This window comes from Pleurodeles waltl, chromosome 9, assembly GCF_031143425.1.
Source record: "Pleurodeles waltl isolate 20211129_DDA chromosome 9, aPleWal1.hap1.20221129, whole genome shotgun sequence".
Lineage (NCBI taxonomy): Eukaryota > Metazoa > Chordata > Amphibia > Caudata > Salamandridae > Pleurodeles > Pleurodeles waltl.
In genome coordinates, this window is record NC_090448.1 from 994,522,606 (window position 1) to 994,544,818 (window position 22,213).

Below are 22,213 nucleotides of genomic sequence, written 5' to 3' on the forward strand. Positions count from 1 at the left end.
AACTCTTAATGTTTAGGTCTTAATAGAAACTATTTTCTTTTTTTATGAATTTGTACTCAACATGTGCTGACTTTTATTTCCAATGTGTGGTTTGGTGGCTTTTCTTTACATTGTGCATGCTTTCTTTCTCCTTCTCAAAAGTGCAATCAAATTACTGGATTGTTATTGCATAGTAAACTAGTGTGTATTTGTAAACACAGTTGAATGGCATTGGATCGTACCATCCAAATAATTTAGCAATTCGCTTTGACTCTCAAATGAGACAAACATTTGTGAATAGCTTGCTTAAATCCCATGCTGTTTGCACTGTTTATTAGTTGTTCTTTGAACAATAAGCAGACAGTAACATGCATTTAAATGCAAATTACTGAGTGTCATGCAAATTTATTTGAGAACTAAGGAATATTCGGATGAACTGAAATGATTCTTTTTAAAAATGATTAGGACCTACGAATGAAAAACTGGCAAGCCATGGAAGCATTGGCATCAACTGAAAAAAGGCTGCAGGAGAAAGTGAACAGCACTGCAAAGGTTGTAATGCGAACTCTTAGAACCAGTGTATTAAACTGGAATTAAATCTGGAATATGTTAATCACCAGACTTAATCATCTATCTTGTTCTGCAAATCCAGTGTAGATATGCATTTCTTGAGCATATGAACACTATTCTGCTACTTGTCAGGATGCCTTATCTGTTTCTTCTCGTTGGTCTGCTTTCCTTTGCAGCATGGCTTAGAATTCTTTGCCCTATTTCACATATTTCTCTTTTACCTATATTTATCTGTTCATATTTCACATGCAGCTACAAAAGTTAGTTTAGCATTCATGCTTAAATTTGCTTTTATGCTTTAATTGTTTGACCTTGCCAAATGCTTGCTTCATCAGGTGTTCTGTTTTTGTGATTGTTAATTTCTATTATTGTAAATAATTGTTTTTGTGACATCCCACATTTCTATACACAGTGTGTTCCAATCCTTTTCAGAGTTTTAGAAATGTAATGCATACCATTTACTTTTTAACGAAATGATAGAATTGAATCCCATATGAAACCACCCATTTAAATGGATACCATTCCCTCCTGAGATTCTGCCTTTGACTAGAAACCTGTCCTCTTGTTATCTGCCCTTATGGTGCTGAATGTCACCACCTACGCTAGGTACTGTTGGGCAATGCTGATCGAATGTGACCACTTACAGTACTGATATAACAAGCAGTTTCCTGCCTCATCTTGTCTGTTTTTTTCCTGTGCCCATGTGTTGGGTCACAAGAATGCACTAGGAGTTAGAGCCAGGGTCACGCAAGTTCAAATTCCATTTGTGTTTTTGTCCCCTGAAGATTTGCATGAAGTGCAAGATGTTGATATCAAAAACTAAAACCCATGACCCCTGTATATAGTGTTTTTGTGTGTGGAGTGAGACTGCTGAAAATACAGTCCTTGCCTCAAGATAACATCGATGGATCAGCACACTGAAGAAAAGAAAGTAATGGCTTCAGTTGCAGTCATTGCTTTCAATAAAGAGGAAGACCAAAACACACTTCAGGCAGTCATAAGCTGGTGATGGTATTGTTTTTTTTTTTTTGCTAAACAACTTTGGTAAAACATTTCAGGCTCAGCATTCATAAGGAGAGGCATCTAACTTCAGAGCCAGCAGTGCCATTTATGGTTCAATTGAACCCATTTAAAGGAGTGGTCTTTTCTATCATGACACTCACGAGGAAGGAATTGGCCTCTTCAGAACCAAAGCATGCTTCACTGTGTAGGCTTGTGTTTTTCAATTCTACTAACGCTAGAATATTCTGCATACTATTTATTAGATCATGGAAACATTCCCCATGGTTGTGGGGGAAAAAACTCTGTTGGGGAGCAGGCACAGGGACCTGTTAGTAGACAGAACTGTTCTGCATCCTCATCTCATGGGGATTAGTACATGATATTGTCGATACCTATGGTGCCATGTCATCTTTGGGTTTTAGAAGTTCTACCGCTCTCTGAAAATCGATGTAGGTTCTTCTGAGCCAGTGGAGATGTAACACATTGGCGGTCATGGTGATAATTTTGCAGAAACTTCACTCCATTACAATGAGAATGGAGAAGGGAAGGTGATAAAGCATTTCAGGAACTCAGAACACTAGTGTGGTAGACACTTCACCTGACAATGTAAGATGTTATCAACTCTTACATTGCATTTTTAATTAGAACATCCTCCACTTTGGGTTGAAAATGCTGTCAATCCGAGAGGATTTGCATAAATGTCCAGATAGATAAGACTACTTTCCTAATGGAATTTTTTAAGAATCCCATTATAGGCACACAGTACAAGTCTACCTCGGAACTTGTCTTTTAGAAAATGGAGTTAAAATACTACCTAGGCCAGTGTTGGGGATCCATGTATTTGACAATTATTCGTGTAGTGGGACCTCTTGAAGTCGATGCAACGAATGCCAGAGGAATACCAGGTGCTGCTCCGACCTTGTTTACCAATATGCATCCAAAGGAATGGATGCTGCAAAGCGTACTCTAGCTGCTTCAGACTTGGTAAATATCACCAGTAATGTGGCTAACTATCATTATACAGAATGCCATTACTGTAAGGGGAAGTGGAGCATTTGCTTGATAAGCAGGTGGGTACATTGAGACAATTAGTAATTCAAGGTTTAAATTTGCCCAGTCATTACAGTCAAGCCTTGAATCATTTGATTCAGTAGAACGTCAGAAAGCTCCCCCCTGGAGTAAGATGTCATTCATGTTTGAGCTTGGCTGTTTTTTTGCTGGATGTCCAGTCCAAAATGTGCATATGCCTCTCAATGTAATGGCATAGTTTATTAAAGTAGACCATGTGTTGTGAACAATTATAAAGTTGGGACGCATTGCAAGATCTTTGCAGCTGTCTACTACATCTCAGTATAACTATACTGCCCAAAAATAGGCTGCTGACTCCCAAGCTGGGTTCAGAAGGTGTTAGTCTTTTTGAGGCAGCCTCTGTTTTGGAAATCTAGGGACGGAGGACAGACTGACCAGAAGACGGCAGCTCAGATTTGGAGTGCAGTGGCCTCCTCTGGGACAATTTGCATCGACACCCCCAAGAAGCACTTAAACTATATTTAAATGGATTTCTTCTTGGAGGGGGAAATATTAACCTTGGAATCATGCTGTATTTGTAATGTCAATTTAGAGAAGATGCCTGTGGTACTGTCAAACAGGCTCAGTTTATTAGAGAAGTCCTAAATTCATCAATGGGTAAAGCTTTCTGACGTAGGAAGGAGTGAACATTATTTTGGTGATGAATCACCTGTTTTAGTTCTTGACCAGATTAAAGACAATCCAGTTTGCTACAGGCTAACAGACTTCACCAGTTAACAATTACAATGCATGTGACTAGTTCAGTAGGGGGATTAGAATGAACCCAGGTTTCTTTGAGTTGTTTGTTTCACACATTTTGTAGGCATCTTTAAAGGTCCATGCAGCTCTTCAGTGGTGATCCTGCCTTCAGACTTCACCAGCAGAGGAACCATGTTATCCTCAAGCCCATGAAGCAACAATGGTAGCTGATCCATCTTGTAAGGATTGGGGAGCCTACTGAAAACATCTTGGGAGTTCAGGGCCACATAAATAATACAAGTGTTCATTCTGCGGGTCAGGGGGAACACGTTTAATCCTAATAAAGTGCAGGAGTCCAGTGAAGATTTGAAAGGGTTAGATTCATGTTGAATTTTTAGGCTAGCTAACAAGGTAGATTCCCATCTAATTGCTAAATGCAAAGAAATACCGTGCTCATGTTTGTTATAAAAATCTGGTATTGATGGGGCCATTGTAGAAAGACATTAGCCTTTGCTATGATAGATGTTCTACTAATATGCAACACACACACACAAGAGGAGAGTACAATTAAGAGATTCTTCATGGGCGATGTGCAAGTGTGATTTTGGGCCTTGGACAGGAATATCCAGGTATCAGGCGGTCACTTGGTAGGCATTCACAAGTGGACAAATTTAGCAGCTGATTGTTTGACAACCAAAGTCAGATAAAATGGAATGTGTCTCTACCGATATTAAATGCTTGGTGGTTTCATTATGGGCGTCTATTGCAGAGTTGTCTGTCAAAATATTGTGGTTTTTGTATTGACCTGCAATGATAATGTGTCTGTCATATTGACAACAAACCCATTGCCGACATAAGCATATGTATAAGGAAGTATAGATTTACTATTCTTAGCTCCACATATACTTAACTTGAGATATGTTCTTGGGATATTGTGGCAGTCAGTACATTGGAAATAATGTATTTGTAGATTGACATAAAACTACAATAAAGTGGTACAAACCATCAGCACCCAGAGCATAATAATTGTTTCTTTTGCTGCCTGAAGTTTTCTAGGCATGGTTCAGGGTGAATACTTTATTTTTAAATAAACTGTTCCCACCTGTCGCAGAGATGCACACAGTGCTCCTCAAGGTCACAGCAGAAGTGATTCTCATTATCATGGACTTGGCTGTAGGGACATGATACACAGGTCTGTTTCAGCTTTGGTAATGCCCTCCATGGAAGCCACCACTGAAAGAACACCTAATGTCACTACAAAAGTGGACAAAAGAGTATTAAGACTCAGCTTTCAGACCATTTGTTTAGAAGGGAATCAAGCCATGTACATATTACCAGAGAAAATAGCCAAGGGCATCAAGGCAGTAGAACATGTTTGCACATATTCTTCATAGGATTAATACTCTGCAAGCAAAGGTCCAAACAGTCATTCTGTTTGCTCTGGAAGGATTGACTATAAACACTGTCAGTGTTTATTTGGCTGCAATGTCTGCTTTCTTTATTACCAATTGAGATCTTATTCTTAAGGCTCCTTTTGTTTTGCAGTTCTTAAAAGGTCTAGTGAATTTACACCTAACTTAAAGTTGGATTATACCAATGTGGGAGCTGAATCTGGTACTGCCATTTTCGATTATTTGGTGGGGAACACATTTAATCACTTGCGTTCTCTTTTCAGAGCATCTTCTAACACTGAAGGGAAGAGACAGTCCTTTAGCTTTTATGGACCCATATTGTCACTTTCTGGTGTGATGCTTTAACAGTCCCATGGCTGTTGCCATACCAGTGACTCCTACCACAGATGGGAGGCATTGCTGAAAAATGTCAAAGATGGTGACTCTATGTGAAGATCAAGTATCCACTGGAAAAGTGTTACTGAAGATAAGAAACATGTTGTTTACAGCTTGCCAAGGAAGGTCTACATGTTCCAGCGAAGCCAAGAGGCTATAGGTTTCCATTTTTCACCTATTAGGCCTTCTCTTTTTAGGACTGTAGTAGTATCCTATATTTTGAAGGGGTTAGTTAACAATCTTCTCTGTGACATATGTTAATGCTCAGCGGGAAATGTCCCATTTGAGAGATCCACCATTTCAGCATTTGCAGAGTTATGATATTAAGAAGGATGAGTGAGCTACCGACTTTGGGAGTGAAACCTTTTTCTTCCTGACACAGCAATTTAGTTTAAACTGAATACATTCAGTTTTTAGCTTTCATTTCATCTCCACTTGTTTTGAAGTTGAAGTGGGTGCTACTAGAGTGGATCCTAAGAGACCTGTTGTCCGTATTTCCAGATCTGATAAGTGCAAGGTGAATAAACAACTGGTTACCGTTTATAGTAGCGCTATTAAAGATATTTTTAAAAGCGAACAGAAAATCTGATGTTGAATGCATCATGGTTTAAGATAGTTGACAACAAGCCTGTGCCTCATCAGATCAGATTCAACAATAGGTCAGGCTGTCACCATGTCTTTCTGTTCCTTCTCTTTGTTATCCAGGGCCCTTTTATCCCAATTAAGAAGTGTTCTGAGCGATTTTCCAAAGATTTACAAGAAATAGTTATTTTCTTCCTGTAAATCTGGTTCTGAAGGAATCAGGGTTCCTTCTCCAAATGTTTTATCATTCTACATCCCCTTAAGTGTTTATAATGTTGTGTTACCTACTGACCTTGGAATTTCGTACACCATGAGTCTAGTGGGCTTTGCAATGTGTTTCACATAAAGTCAGTACTTTGTTAGCATATACAAACAATGGGCTCCAGCAAATATTGTAAGATAAACTGCAGAGGAACGTGCATTAGAACTAATGTTGCCAGAGCTACCTGAATTTTTTCTCACTACCATTATTTTTACCTAGCATTTCATGCCCTGTCATCAGGTGAAAAAGCAGAGATCATTCAATTTCTAGTACATCAGAAGTGGCTTGCAGCAATTTAAATGGTTTCTATGTCCGCTATTATAACATTGACTGTTCTCTTCAGGGCTTCTATTGTCCTCCATAAAGATCCACCTTTTTTTCCACATTGAGATTAGAGGTAAGGACTTTTTGAAAGGTCTCCCAGTATTCGAAATGTTCAACATAGGTGCATGTGTCCTGGTTCCAGGCCATAATTTCATGTTATGATATTTTACCATCTTCTGTACAGCTACCAGTCTGGCTTCAGATCATGCTGCCGCACGGAGAAAAGCACCTTGCACATTGTGGACAATACCTGTTGACCACAAATGAAGGTGACCCCTGCTTCCTGATAACGCTGGACCTCTCAGCTACCTTCAGCGCAGTCAACCATCCAAATTTCATACACACTCTGGCCTCTCAAATAGGGCCCACTAGCATTTTTTTCTCTGGTTCTCCTACCTTTCCAACTGACACAAGTTTGTACACATGGACACCCCCTAGCTGCAAACCATCCCTATCACGTGTGGAGCTCCCGAAGTTCAATACTGTCTACTGTCTCCTGTCATCTTCAATCTTTACGTGGAGAAGTTTGTGCTCTGTTCACAGATAACAGTATTAAGATTCACTAATATGCCAAGGATACACAACTCTTCTTGAAAGGAACACTTTGCCAAAAAACAGTCGGCCTGGTACCAGTTCTTTCTTCTCAAGAAAGTCAAACAGTTTCTTACTGCAAGTGACTTCAGAAATGCTGTTCAAGCCCTCGTACTTTCGCATTTGGATGATGGTAATTCCCTACTTCATGGCCTCTCAGACTGCACACTGGCACCCCTAGGGGATATTCCACCTGCACCAGCACAACTCACCCAGGGGCTGATGAAATATGATTATATCACCTCCATCCTGATGGAACTGCATTGGCTCCCCTTTCATGTCCTCACATCTACAAAGCCATATGCATCATTTATAGAGCCATCATGACCAGTACCTCAGCTTATTTTGTAGACAAGCTAATCATCTCTGGTGGCTGTTGGCAAACAGTCAAAACACCATCACAGAGCAGACTAACAAGGGTACAGAAAGAAAAAACAGATGCAGACCTTTTCTGTATATGAACCCGTAATCTGAAGCAACATCCCTGTATTCATCAGAATCACCCCAACTTAGGAAAGAGTTGAAGCCCCTCCTCTTTAAACAAAAATACATCAGAATATATTATCTGTCCACAACCCAGCTTCCTCTGATGGTACATATACTTTATGGTTGTCTTTAACCACTTACAGCACTACACTCCTTTTTGAAGAAGTTTGAGCTATAGAAATACCATATACATACAGATATACATAGGTACATATCAATGTAGGAGCCGAAATGTGTTGGGTCTGCTTTTGCCACACATAATAAACATAATTTCACGAAGATATCAGTTGTGGTCTGCAGCGTTCGTTCTTGGTGGAAGGAGAGCACGTGTTTTCTGATTGATTGTTTGATTTGAGATATATATATGTTCGATGGCATGTGTAGCTGCAGATACACATGCTGTGCATTATCCTGCCATCTAGTGTTGGGCTCCTCCCTTTCGGCTCCATTGCGCATGGGCGTCGACTCCATCTTTAGATTGTTTTCTTTCCGCCATCGGGTTCGGACGTGTTCCTCTTCGCTCCGTATTTCGAATCAGGAAAGTTAGCTAGATATCGGAAAATTTGACGGTATTGTTCGCGCTCAGTACCGGTTTAGTGTTAGCACATCAACACCGAAAAAAGAAGAGGTCCGGCGGCCCTTCAGGGCTTCCACTCTTCAACGGGGCCTGGTCGGCCCGACCGCGTCCATCTTCAAACCACATGGACCGGACCCCTCTTCTGTTTCTGCCCGAATTGCCATGCAAAGTATCCTTATACAGACCAACACTTGGTCTGTAATCTGTGTCTATCTCCGGAACACAGGGATGATACTTGCGAGGCCTGTCGGGCATTTCGATCGAAGAAGACCCTACGTGATCGAAGAGCTAGAAGACTCCAGATAGCATCGACACCGGCCGTACAGATCGACGTCAAGGAAGAAGAGGGATTCTCCATTCGAGATTCGGACTCTGACGAGTCCAAAAGCGAGCAGCCGAAGACGCAGCAACAAACTGTGAGTAAATCAGCCCCGGCAAAGACTCACTCGAAAATAATAAAGGCCAAGGGGATGCCACCGCCAACAGGCCATGGCTTAACCCGAAAACACGGTGACCAAACATCGGCACCGAAAAAGGCCTCCCAGCAGCTGAAGACATCCGACTCCGGTTGAGATACTGGCTCCGAACCATCTCGGCACCGAGAGTTCGACACACCCAAAGTCAAGAAGGTTTCCTCAGAGCCGAAAAAGACTGTACCGAAACCTTCGGTGTCGAAACATGCAGCCTTGGAGCCGAAAACAGGCTCCTATACAGAAGAGCACGGCCTTTCCAGTCAAATGCAAGGGCACAGATTTGAACAAGAACTGGGCATGGGAGAACCAGACCATACCCAGAGGAGGCTGCACATACAGAAGGACACGGGGAAGCCAGCATTCCAGGAGGCGGAAATGCAGCCAAGGGCAAAGGTGGCAAAAGACAAGACACCACCAAGGTTTTCGCCACAGCCTTCACCATTGCATTCACCACACCTGTCCCCGGTAGCAACACCCCCAATGCAGTCGCCGACACACACAGGGATGACACAAGATGACCCGGATGCATGGGACTTATATGATGCACTGGTCTCAGACAATAGTCCAGATTACTACCCGGCAAGGCCGTCACCACCAGAGGACAGCACTGCATATATGCAGGTGGTTTCAAGGGCAGCTACTTTCCATAATGTAGCAATGCATGCGGAGCCCATAGAAGACAACTTTGTGTTTAACACCTTGGCATCCACTCACAGCTCTTACCAAAGTTTGCCAATGCTACCAGGCATGTTAAAACACGCCAAACAGGTGTTCCAGGACCCAGTAAAAGGCAGAGCCATCACACCTAGGGTGGAGAAGAAATATAAACCTCCCCCAACGGACCCTGTGTTTATAAAACAGCAACTAACTCCAGATTCAGTGGTAATGGGAGCAGCCCAAAAGAGGGCAAACTCCCAATCCTCAGGAGACGCACCACCGCCCGACAAGTAAAGTCGGAAATTCGATGCAGCAGGCAAGAGGGTGGCAGCACAGGCAGCCAATCAATGGCGGATTGCCAATTCTCAGGCTCTACTGGCTCACTACGACAGGGCACATTGGGACGAGATGCAACATATCATTCAGCACTTGCCCAAGGAGTACCAAAAACGTGCCCAACAGGTTGTTGAGGAAGGACAAACGATTTCAAACAACCAAATAAGATCTGCAATAGACTCGGCAGACACAGCAACAAGGACAGGGAACACTGCGGTAACCATTCGTAGGCACGCATGGTTACGGAGCTCGGGTTTTAAACCAGAAATCCAGCAAGCTGTGCTAAATATACCGTTCAACCAAAAACAATTGTTTGGTCCAGAGGTGGATACAGCAATAGAAAAGCTCAAGAAGGACACAGGCACGGCCAAAGCCATGGGCGCGCTCTACTCCCCACAGAGCAGAGGCACTTTTAGAAAGCCGCACTTTAGAGGGGGGTTTCGTTCCCAAACCACAGAGCCTTCCACCTCACAAGTCAGACCCACATATCAGGGCCAGTATCAAAGAGGAGGTTTTCGAGGAACATACAGGGGTGGACAATTCCCAAAGGCAAGAGGGAAATTCCAGAGTCCAAAAACCCCTCAAACCAAACAGTGACTTCAATGTCACAAACCCCCACCACTCGACACCAGTGGGGGGGAGACTTACCGCATACTACCACAACTGGGAAAACATAACTACGGATGCATGGGTCCTAGCCATTATCCAACATGGTTATTGCATAGAATTCCTACAATTGCCACCAGGTGTGCCCCCAAGAGCACACAATATGTCCAAACAACGACCTGTTACAACTAGAAGTCCAAGCATTGTTACAAAAACAAGCAATAGAACTAGTACCCAACCATCAAATAGGAACAGGGGTCTACTCCCTGTATTTCCTAATTCCAAAGAAAGACAAAACGCTGAGACCCATATTAGACCTCAGAACACTGAATCTTTACATCAAATCAGATCACTTTCACATGGTAACACTTCAAGACGTGATTCCCTTGCTCAAAAAACAAGACTACATGTCAACATTAGATATCAAGGATGCATATTTTCACATACCCATACATCCTTCCCACAGAAAATACTAAGGTTTGTAATCCAAGGCGTACATTACCAATTCAAGGGGTTACCATTCGGGATAACAGCCCCAAGGATATTCACAAAATGCCTTGCAGTAGTAGCCGCTCACATCAGGAGGCAGCACATGCACATATTCCCTTACTTGGACGATTGGTTAATAAAAACCAGCACTCAGCAACAGTGTCTTCTACACACACAATACGTGATAGAAACTCTACACAAACTAGGGTTCTCTATAAATTACCAAAAATCACATCTACAACCATCCCAAATACAACAATACTTGGGAGCAACACTCAATACACAAATGGCGATTGCCACTCCAAGTCCACAAACGGTACAGGCGTTCCGCAATACAATATTAAACATACAGCCAAACCAACACTACCAAGTGAGGTTTGTAATGAAACTTCTAGGCATGGTGTCTTTATGCATAGCCATCGTCCCAAATGCAAGACTACACATGCGGCCCTTACAACAGTGCCTAACAACACAATGGACACAGGCACAGGGTCAACTCCAAGATCTAGTGTTGATAGACCGCCAAACACACCTCTCGCTTCAATGGTGGAAACCTATAAATTTAAACCAAGGGTGCCATTCCAAGACCCAGTGCCTCAATACGTGATCACAACAGATGCTTCCATGATGGGGTGGGGAGCACACCTCAACCAGCACAGTATACAGGGACAATGGGATGTTCAACAAAAACAACTGCACATAAATCACTTAGAACTGTTGGCAGTGTTTCTAGCATTGGAAGCATTTCAACCACTGGTAGCCCACAAACACATTCTGGTCAAAACAGACAACATGCCGACAATGTATTACCTCAACAAACAGGGAGGGACACACTCCGCACAACTGTGTCTCTTAGCACAAAAGATTTGGCATTGGGCAATTCACAATCACATTTGCCTAATAGCACAATACATCCCAGGTATTCAAAACCAGTTGGCCGACAATCTCAGTCGAGCTCACCAACAAACACACGAATGGGAAATTCATCCCCAAATCCTACAAACTTACTTTCTACGCTGGCGAAGACCACAAATGGACCTATTTGCAACAAAAGAAAACGCAAACTGCCAAGACTTTGCGTCCAGGTATCCACACCCTCTGTCCAAGGGCAATGCACTATGGATGAGTTGGTCAGGGATATTTGCTTACGCTTTTCCCCCCTCTCCCACTCCTTCCTTATCTGGCAAACAAATTGAGTCAAAGCTGACTCAAATTAATACTCATAGCACCAACCTGGGCTCGCCAACCGTGGTACACAACACTGTTGGACTTATCAGTAGTACCTCATATCAAACTACCAAACAGATCAGATCTGTTAACTGAACACAAACAACAGATCAGGCACCCGAATCCAGCATAGCTCAATCTAGCAATCTGGCTCCTGAAGTCTTAGAATTTGGACATTTAGACCTTAAACAAAAATGTATGGAGGTCATTAAGCAGGCTAGAAAACCTACTACAAGACATTGTTATGCAAACAAATGGAAAATATTTGTTTATTACTGCCATAATAATCAAATTCAACCACTACATGCTTCTGCAAAGAACATTGTAAGCTACTTATTACACTTACAAAAATCTAAACTAGCATTCTCTTCTATTAAAATACATCTCAAAGCAATATCTGCCTACCTGCAGATTACACATTCAACATCACTTTTTAGAATCCCCGTCATCAAAGCATTTATGGAGGGATTAAAAAGAATCATACCCCCGAGAACACCACCAGTCCCTTCATGGAATCTCAATATTGTGTTAGCACGGATCATGGGACCACCATTTGAACCCATGCACTCTTGTGAGATGCAATATTTTACTTGGAAAGTAGCCTTCCTAATAGCTATCACATCTCTTGGAAGAGTAAGTGAAATACAAGCATTCACTATACAAGAACCCTTTATACAGATACATAAACATAAAGTAGTTCTCCGTACAAATCCCAAATTCTTACCAAAAGTTATATCACCATTCCACCTAAACCATACAGTGGAACTCCCAGTCTTTTTTCCACAACCAGACTCAGTAGCCGAAAGAGCCTTACATATGTTAGACATTAAAAGAGCACTAATGTATTACATTGATAGAACAAAACAGTTTCACAAAACAATTGTTTGTAGCCTTCCAAAAACCTCATGCAGGAAATCCAATATCCAAACAAGGCATTGCCAGATGGATAGTGAAATGTATTCAGACCTGCTATATCAAAGCAAAAAGAGATCTACCTATTACACCAAAGGCGCACTCCACTAGGAAAAAAGGCGCCACAATGGCTTTTCTAGGGAATATACCTATGACAGAAATCTGTAAGGCAGCCACATGGTCTCCACGCCTCATACATTCACAAAACATTACTGTGTAGATGTGTTAACAACACAACAAGCCACAGTAGGACAGGCTGTATTACGAACATTATTTCAAACAACTTCAACTCCTACAGGCTAAGCCACCGCTTTTTGGGGAGATTACTGCTTACTAGTCTTTGCACAGCATGTGTATCTGCAGCTACACATGCCATTGAGCGGAAAATGTCACTTACCCAGTGTACATCTGTTCGTGGCATGAGACGCTGCAGATCCACATGCGCCCTCCCCGGGAGCCTGTAGCCGTTATAAGTTGGATGAAAACTGTAAAACTTGTAAATTTGTAAATAAATACTTTTTAAGACACATTATGTACATACATACTTACTCCATTGCATGGGCACAATTATTATATTCACAACTCCTACCTCACCATCTGTGGGGAAAACAATCTAAGATGGAGTCGACGCCCATGCGCAATGGAGCCGAAAGGGAGGAGCCCCTCGGTCTCGTGACCCGAAAAGACTTCTTCGAAGAAAAACAACTTGTAACACTCCGAGCCCAACACTAGATCGCAGGATAATGCACAGCATGTGAATCTGCAGCGTCTCATGCCACGAACAGATGTACACTGGGTAAGTGACATTTTCCATATATATATATATATGTTCGATGGCATGTGTAGCTGCAGATACACATGCTTTGCACATCCCGCCATCTAGTGTTGGGCTCGGAGTGTTACAAGTTGTTTTTCTTCGAAGAAGTCTTTCGAGTCACGAGATCGAGGGACTCCTCCCCTTTCGGCTCCAATGCGCATGGGCGTCGACTCCATCTTAGATTGTTTTTTTTTTCCGCCATCGGGTTCGGACGTGTTCCTTTTCGCTCCGTGTTTCGGTTCAGAAAGTTAGTTAGAATCTCGGAAAATTTGACGGTATTGTTTGCGTTCGGTATCGGGTTAGTTACTACAGATCGACACCGACTTTTGAAGAGCTCCGGTGGCCCTTTGGGGTTTTTTCGATCCCCCGTCGGGGCCTGATCGGCCCGGCCACGTGTCTCTTCAAGGCTGATGGAACGGACCTCATTCCGCTTCTGCCCAAAATGTCACAACAAGGATCCGTATACGGATCAGCACCTGGTCTGTAACTTGTGATTGTCTCCAGAACACAAAGAAGATACTTGTGAAGCCTGTCTAGCGTTTCGGTCGAGGAAGACATTAAGAGACCGAAGAGCAAGAAGACTGCAAATGGCGTCGGCGCCGACAGGACAAAGGCATTTGGAGGAGGAAGAGGAAAGCTTCTCCATCCAGGAGTTGGACTCGGACGAGCTCGATCCCGAAGAAACGGCGAAAATCGTGAGCAAGACGTTGAAACATAAAACTCACGAGAAGACCACAAAAGCCCAGGGGACGCCACCGCCAACAGGCCATGGCTTAACCCGTAAAATAGGTGACCGATCATCGGCACCGAAAAAGGGCACGCTTGTGTCGAAGTCATCCGACTCCGGTCGAGATACCGGCACACAGCAATCTCGAGCCCGAGACAGCAGCTCCGATCAAGTTCGGCACCGAGACAGCGGGACCGAAATGGGTCGGACCCGAGAGATAACGACGCCGAAAATAAAGAAAGTGTTGTCGGAGCCGAAAAAGACCACCGAAAAGGTTTCCATTCCGAAACATCCAGCCTCGGAGCCAAAATCAGGTTCCTACACAGAGGAACAGGGATTGTCCTCCCAAATGCAAGGACATAAGTTCGGACAAAAACTAGAATCAATGGAGCCAGACTACACTCAAAGGAGGCTCCACATTCAAAAGGACACAGGGAAGATAAGCACTCTTCCCCCAATTAAAATGAAAAGAAGACTTGCCTTTCAAGATAAGGACAAGCAAAGGTGGCAAGACAAACAACTCCGCCACCATCTCCACCACCATCAATGCACACATCACCGGTAGTCACTCCACCACTGATGCAATCCCCAACGCATACTGCAATGAGTCAGGACGATCCCGACGCATGGGACCTTTATGATGCGCCAGTATCGGATAACAGCCCAGACTGTTACCCAGCAAGACCGTCCCCACCTGAGGACAGTACATCTTACACGCAGGCGGTCTCAAGGGCAGCAGCTTTTCATAATGTCACCTTGCATGCAGAACCGATTGAGGATACCTTTTTGTTTAATACGCTATCCTCCACTCATAGCCAATTCCAGAGCTTACCTATGCTACCTGGAATGCGAAAACACTCCAAACAGGTATTTCAGGAGCCTGTAAAGGGCAGGGCCATAACTCCAAGGGTGGAGAAAAAGTACAAGCCACCGCCTACAGACCCTGTGTATATCACGCAGCAATTAACACCAGACTCTGTGGTAGTAGGGGCAGCTCGCAAGAGAGCAAACTCTCACACCTCGGGAGACGCACCACCTCCAGACAAGGAGAGTCGCAAATTTGACGCTGCAGGGAAAAGGGTTGCAGCACAAGCAGCAAACCAATGGCATATTGCCAACTCACAAGCACTTCTGGCAAGATATGATAGGGCTCATTGGGACGAAATGCAGCATTTCATAGAACACTTACCCAAAGAGTTCCAAAAAAGGGCACAACAAGTGGTGGAGGAAGGACAAAGTATCCCAAATAATCAGATACGGTCAGCAATGGATGCAGCAAATACAGCTGCGAGGACAGTAAATACTGCAGGAACAATAAGGAGACACGCATGGTTGCATACATCAGGATTCAAGCCGGAAATACAACAAGCCGTGCTGAATATGCCTTTTAATGGACAGCAGTTGTTTGGGCCGGAGGTGGACACTGCTATAGAAAAACTTAAAAAAGACACTGATACGGCCAAAGCCATGGGCGCACTCTACTCCCCACAGAGCAGAGGCACATTTTGCAAAACACAGTTTAGAGGGGGGGGGGGGTTTCGAGGACAAGCTACAGAACCCACAACCTCACAAACAAGGCCCACTTATCAAAGTCAATAACAGCGGGGAGGTTTTCGGGGACAATATAGAGGGGGACAATTCCAAATGATTAGAGGGAAGTTCCAAAGCTCCTCAAAACAAGCAGTGACTTCCAAGTCACAAATCCCCAACACATAACACCTTTGGGGGGGAGACTAAGCAAATTTTACAAACATTGGGAGGAGATAACAGACACTTGGGTACTGGCAATTATCCAGCATGGTTATTGCATAGAATTTCTCAGATTCCCTCCAAATGTTCCACCGAAAACACATAATAAGTCAAAACAACACATGGATCTTCTAGGACTAGAGATCCAGGCATTACTACAAAAAGGAGCTATAGAATTAGTACCAATTCAACAGAAAGGAACAGGAGTTTACTCTCTGTACTTTCACATACCCAAAAAGGACAAAACACTGAGACCTATATTAGATCTCAGAACATTAAATACCTACATCAAATCAGATCACTTTCACATGGTGACATTACAAGACATAATCCCACTGCTCAAACAACAAGACTACATGACAACACTAGACCTAAAGGATGCATATTTCCATATACCAATACATCCTTCACACAGAAAGTACCTAAGATTTGTATTCCAAGGGGTACATTACCAATTCAAGGTGTTGCCATTCGGAATAACAACTGCACCAAGAGTTTTTACAAAATGCCTGGCAGTAGTAGCTGCGCATATCAGAAGGCAGCAAATACATGTGTTTTCCTGTACCTAGACGATTGGTTAATCAAAACCAACACACTAGAACGGTGTTTACAGCACACAAAGTACGTCATAGAAACCCTACACAAACTAGGTTTCTCAATCAACTACACAAAGTCACACCTTCAGCCGTGTCAAACACAGCAATACTTAGGGGCAACAATCGACACAGCAAAAGCGATTGCCACTCCAAGTCCACAAAGAGTACAAGCATTTCACAATGTAATACAGGTCATGTATCCAAACCAAAGAATACAAGTCAAAATAGTAATGAAACTCCTAGGCATGATGTCCTCATGCATAGCACTTGTCCCAAACGCAAGATTGCACATGCGGCCCTTACAACAGTGCCTAGCATCACAATGGTCACAAGCACAGGGTCAACTTCTAGATCTAGTGTTGATAGACCGCCAAACATACACCTCGCTTCAATGGTGGAACAATATAAATTTAAACCAAGGGCGGCCTTTTCAAGACCCAGTGCCTCAATACGTAATAACTACAGATGCCTCCATGATAGGGTGGGGAGCACACCTCAATCAACACAGCATTCAGGGACAATGGGACTCTCGGCAGAAACAGTTTCACATAAATCACTTAGAACTATTGGCAGTATTTCTAGCGTTAAAAGCATTTCAACCAATAATAAGCCACAAACACATTCTTGTCAAAACAGACATGACAACAATGTATTACCTAAACAAACAGGGAGGAACACACTCAACACAGTTGTGTCTCCTGACACAGAAAATATAGCATTGGGCGATACACAACCACATTCGCCTAATAGCACAGTTCATTCCAGGGATACAGAATCAATTAGCAGACAATCTCTCTCGGGATCACCAACAGATCCACGAATGGGAGATTCATCCCCAAGTACTACACACTTACTTCCAAAATTGGGGAACACCACAAATAGACCTGTTTGCAACAAAAGAAAACGCAAAATGCCAAAACTTTGCATCCAGGTACCCACAAGATCAGTCTCTGGGCAATGCGTTATGGATGAGTTGGTCAGGGATATTTGCATACGCTTTTCCCCCTCTCCCACTCCTTCCATATCTAGTAAACAAGTTGAGTCAAAACAAACTCAAACTCATACTCCTAGCACCAACTTGGGCAAGACAACCGTGGTATACAACACTACTAGACCTCTCAGTAGTGCCTCATATCAAACTACCAAACAGACCAGATCTGTTAACTCAACACAATCAACAGATCAGACACCCCAATCCAGTATCGCTGAATCTAGCAATTTGGCTCCTGAAGTCTTAGAGTTCGGACACTTAGACCTTACACAGGAATGTATGGAAGTCATAAAACAAGCTAGAAAACCAACCACTAGACATTGCTATGCAAATAAGTGGAAAAGGTTTGTTTATTATTGCCATAACAATCAAATTCAACCCTTACACGCATCTGCTAAAGACATCGTAAGCTACTTGCTACATTTGCCAAAGTCAAAACTAGCTTTTTCATCCATTAAGATACATCTTACCGCAATCTCAGCTTACCTGCAAATTACCCACTCATCTTCAATGTTTAGGATACCAGTCATAAAAGCCTTTATGGAAGGCCTAAAAAGAATTATACCACCAAGAACACCACCAGTTCCTTCATGGAACCTCAACATTGTCTTAACACGACTCATGGGGCTACCTTTTGAGCCCATGCACTCATGTGAAATGCAATATTTAACATGGAAAGTTGCATTTCTAATTGCCATCACATCTCTAAGAAGAGTCAGTGAAATCCAAGCATTTACCATACAAGAACCATTTATTCAAATACACAAGCATAAAGTAGTTCTACGGACAAATCCTAAATTTTTACCAAAAGTCTTATCACCGTTCCACTTGAATCAAACTGTAGAACTACCAGTGTTCTTCCCACAGCCAGATTCTGTAGCTGAGAGAGCACTACACATACATTAGACATCAAAAGAGCGTTAATGTACTACATTGACAGAACAAAACAAATTCGGAAAACAAAACAATTATTTGTTGCTTTCCAAAAACCTCATACAGGAAATCCAATTTCCAAACAAGGCATTGCTAGATGGATAGTTAAATGCATTCAAACCTGTTATCTCAAAGCAAAAAGAGAACTGCCTATTACACTGAGGGCACACTCAACTAGAAAGAAAGGTGCTACCATGGCCTTTCTAGGAAACATTCCAATGACTGAAATATGTAAGGCAGCCACATGGTCTACGCCTCATACTTTTACCAAGCACTACTGCGTGGATGTGTTAACAGCACAACAAGCCACAGTAGGACAAGCAGTACTACGAACTTTGTTTCAAACAACTTCAACTCCTACAGGCTGAACCACCGCTTTTGGGGAGATAACTGCTTACTAGTCTATGCAAAGCATGTGTATTTGCAGCTACACATGCCATCGAACGGAAAATGTCACTTACCCAGTGTACATCTGTTCGTGGCATGAGACGCTGCAGATTCACATGTGGCCACCCGCCTCCCCGGGAGCCTGTAGCCGTTTCGAAGTTGATCTTGAACATTTGTAAATTTGTAAATATAGCACTTTAAACTACATTATGTACATACATGTTTACTCCATTGCCTGCGCACTATTACCATAATACACAACTCCTACCTCACCCTCTGCGGGGAAAATAATCTAAGATGGAGTCGACGCCCAATGCGCAATGGAGCCGAAAGGGGAGGAGTCCCTCGATCTCGTGACTCGAAAGACTTCTTCGAAGAAAAACAACTTGTAACACTCCAAGCCCAACACTAGATGGCGGGATGTGCAAAGCATGTGAATCTGCAGCGTCTCATGCCACGAACAGATGTACACTGGGTAAGTGACATTATATATATATATATATATATATATATATATATATATATATATATAGTTTATTGGGTTTAATTAAAAAATGCAGTGGTTTAAAAACCATGAAATAGAAATGTTTTGGTGAAATCCACAAACTTTGCAAATTATGTGGCAAATGCAGAAGTCTAAACACTTTTATTCCAATCAGTGTCTGACTTTAGATGCACTTTGATGGAAAAAGTGTTTTTACGCCATCTACCACAAAAAATCGTGAAATATAACAGGTACCATGTATTTCATGAAGTGGGTCTGTATTGCATGGAGGGGATCTGGTGACGTTTACAAACCAATCTGCTTTCGGCCTCGTGGTTTGTTTTCACCAGAACCGCTCAATGGCACTGTTGGACCATATTCCAGTTACCTGACGCATTGACTACTCGCGTCATAGCCTTATACAACACTAGGCTGGGATCCAAGAAGTGCAGTAAGAAATAGTTTACCAGTGCCAAAATCTTCTAGATACTATCCTTTTTCTGATTCAGAAAAGAGCTCAAACTCTTTGGGCAAATTCCTGTCACTGTGTAACCTGTTGTTTAGGAAATGCATTGGAATTGTCTTCTTTTAGACCACCCCTTAACCTTGCAGTCTCTTACCCTGGCCCATCTCCCAAAGCAATACCCCCAGCATTAAACATTGTCACTCAGTATCACTTTTTCTGCTCCAATCCCTTTAAATGAATTATAAACCATTGTATTGCTTCAAAGCTATTCATTTTATAAAAGTCCCGGTAAAAGACTGCTTTCCCTTTGTAAAGATTTCTCTCTCCCTTGCCCCCAGCGATTTTGTCGCTGATTTTATCAAAAATACAAGTTGCGGGATCTTGATATAAGAGGCAGGAAAAAACTGAGATCAACTGAAATGTGAAAAAATAACATTATTCAAGGATTGGCAGAGTCCTATGGATCATGAAGGATCATATTGGTTCGCCATCCTCCTTTGCTGTTAGCTTCAGAAGAAAAGTGAACTTGTCTCAGAACAAATCTTGCTTATATTCTGTGGTTACCCTCAGTTTTGATTTGAATATAATTCTTCATTGACATAAATTGTCTCCTAATCTGTCCAAGTCCCTCCTTCTCTATTTGACTGCACTCACATGTGCAGCATACTTCCAGCACAGGCCTCCCTTCTGTCTTGCCCCTCGGAGAATCATATTGCTCACTCTAAAACAAATTTCTCACTAACAAAGCTCTATGTAGAGTGTCTGCAGTTTGTTTTCAATCTTTTCAAACCAAGCATCCATGGAAAATGTGATTTATTCATTAAATAGCGTATATGTGGGTAAGGAAGCCAGTAGGTTTTATGGCTTGGGTTTTGGTATCAATATATTTTGTGCATGTCTACGTGGTCATTTTCTCCTTCAAATTTGTTGACCATTTAGTTTATTACATTTATTCAGCATAGATGTTTGTTTTGCTGTTTTTTGTATAAATTTGATCATGCTTACTGTAGGAAGTTGGCTCTGTATATACTATTTCAAAGAAAGAAATAGTGTGCACAGAGTCCAAGGGTTCCCCTTAGAGGTAAGATAGTGGCAAAAGTAGATAATTCTAATGCTCTATTTTGTGGTAGTGTGGTCGAGCAGTAGGCTTATCAGAGGTTAGCATTAAGCATTTGTTGTACACACACAGGCAATAAATGAGGAACACTTTCTCCAGGCCAATAGGTTTTTATATTGAAAAATATATTTTCTTAGTTTATTTTAAGAACCACAGGTTCAAGATTTACAGTTAATACTTTAAATGTAAGGTACTTCACTTAGATACTTTAGGAACTTTGAATGAAAACAATATCATGTACAGTCTTTGTAAAAATGGCAAATAGCTATTTTCTAAGTGGACACAGTGCAAAAATCAATAGTTCGTGGGGGAGGTAAGTAAAGGTTAGTTTTAGAGGTAAGTAAAACACATATAAGTCTCAAGTTTGGAACATAGGCAGCCCACCGTTGGGGGTTCAAGGCAACCCCAAAGTTACCACACCAGCAGCTCAGGGCCGGTCAGGTGCAGAGGTCAAAGAGGTGCCCAAAACACATAGGCGCCTATGGGGAACAGGGGTACCCCGGTTCCAGTCTGCCAGCAGGTAAGTACCTGCGTCCTTGGGGGGCAGACCAGGGTTTTTTTTTAGAGCACCGGGGGGGGGGGGGGGTTTGGGGCAGGGGGGAGACACGAGAAGGCACACAAAGTACACCCACAGGGGCGGCCGGGTGCAGGGAGCAAAGCAGGCGCCGGGTTTCAGGTAGGAAACAATGGAGGGACCCGGGGCCACTTTAGCGGGTCACCTGGGGGTCACTCCTGCTTCGAAGTTCGGTTCCTTCAGGTCCTGGAGGCTGCAGGTGCAGTGTTGGTTCCAGGAGTCGGGTCCCTTGTTACAAGCAGTCGCGGTCAGGGGGTGCCTCTGGATTCTCTCTGCAGGCGTCGCTGTGGGGGTCGTCTCTGGTTACTCACGGGCTCGCAGTCGTCGGGGAGTCCTCCCTGTGGTGTTTGTTCTCTGGATCTCGAGTCGGGGGCGTCGGGTGCAGAGTGCTAAGTCTCACGCTTTCGGTGGCAAACATGCAGTCTTTGAAAGTTCCTTCTTTGTTGTTTTGAACAGGGCAGCTGTTCACTGGAGTTTCTTGGTCCTTTAGTCCAGGGCAGTCCTCTGAGGCTTCAGAGGTCGCTGGTCCCTGTCAGATGCGTCGCTGGAGCAGGTTTTCGAAGTTGGAGACAGGACGGTAGGGCTGGGGCCAAATCAGTTGTTGTCTTCCTCCTTCTCTGCAGGCTTGTAGGTCAGCAGTCCTTTCTTCAGGTTGCAGGAATCTAGTTTCCTAGGTTCTGGGGAGCCACTAAATACTGAATTTAGGGGTGTGTTTAGGTCTGGGAGGGCAGTAGCCAATGGCTAC

The 22,213-nt window shown here is 43.0% G+C and overlaps 1 protein-coding gene across 12 annotated transcripts in view; it reads left to right on the forward strand.

Annotated features, from left to right (window-relative positions):
- Positions 1-22,213, forward strand: part of KTN1 (kinectin 1) — a 653,615-nt gene that overhangs the window by 465,960 nt on the left and 165,442 nt on the right. For 7 of the 12 annotated variants that reach the window (XM_069208520.1, XM_069208523.1, XM_069208524.1 and 4 more), the window contains exon 29: positions 445-531. The exons of the other annotated variants lie outside the window; for them this stretch is intronic. In XM_069208520.1, the coding sequence (XP_069064621.1) occupies positions 445-531 (87 nt within the window). The remainder of the gene's footprint in view (positions 1-444; positions 532-22,213) is intronic. 12 annotated transcript variants of the gene reach the window in all.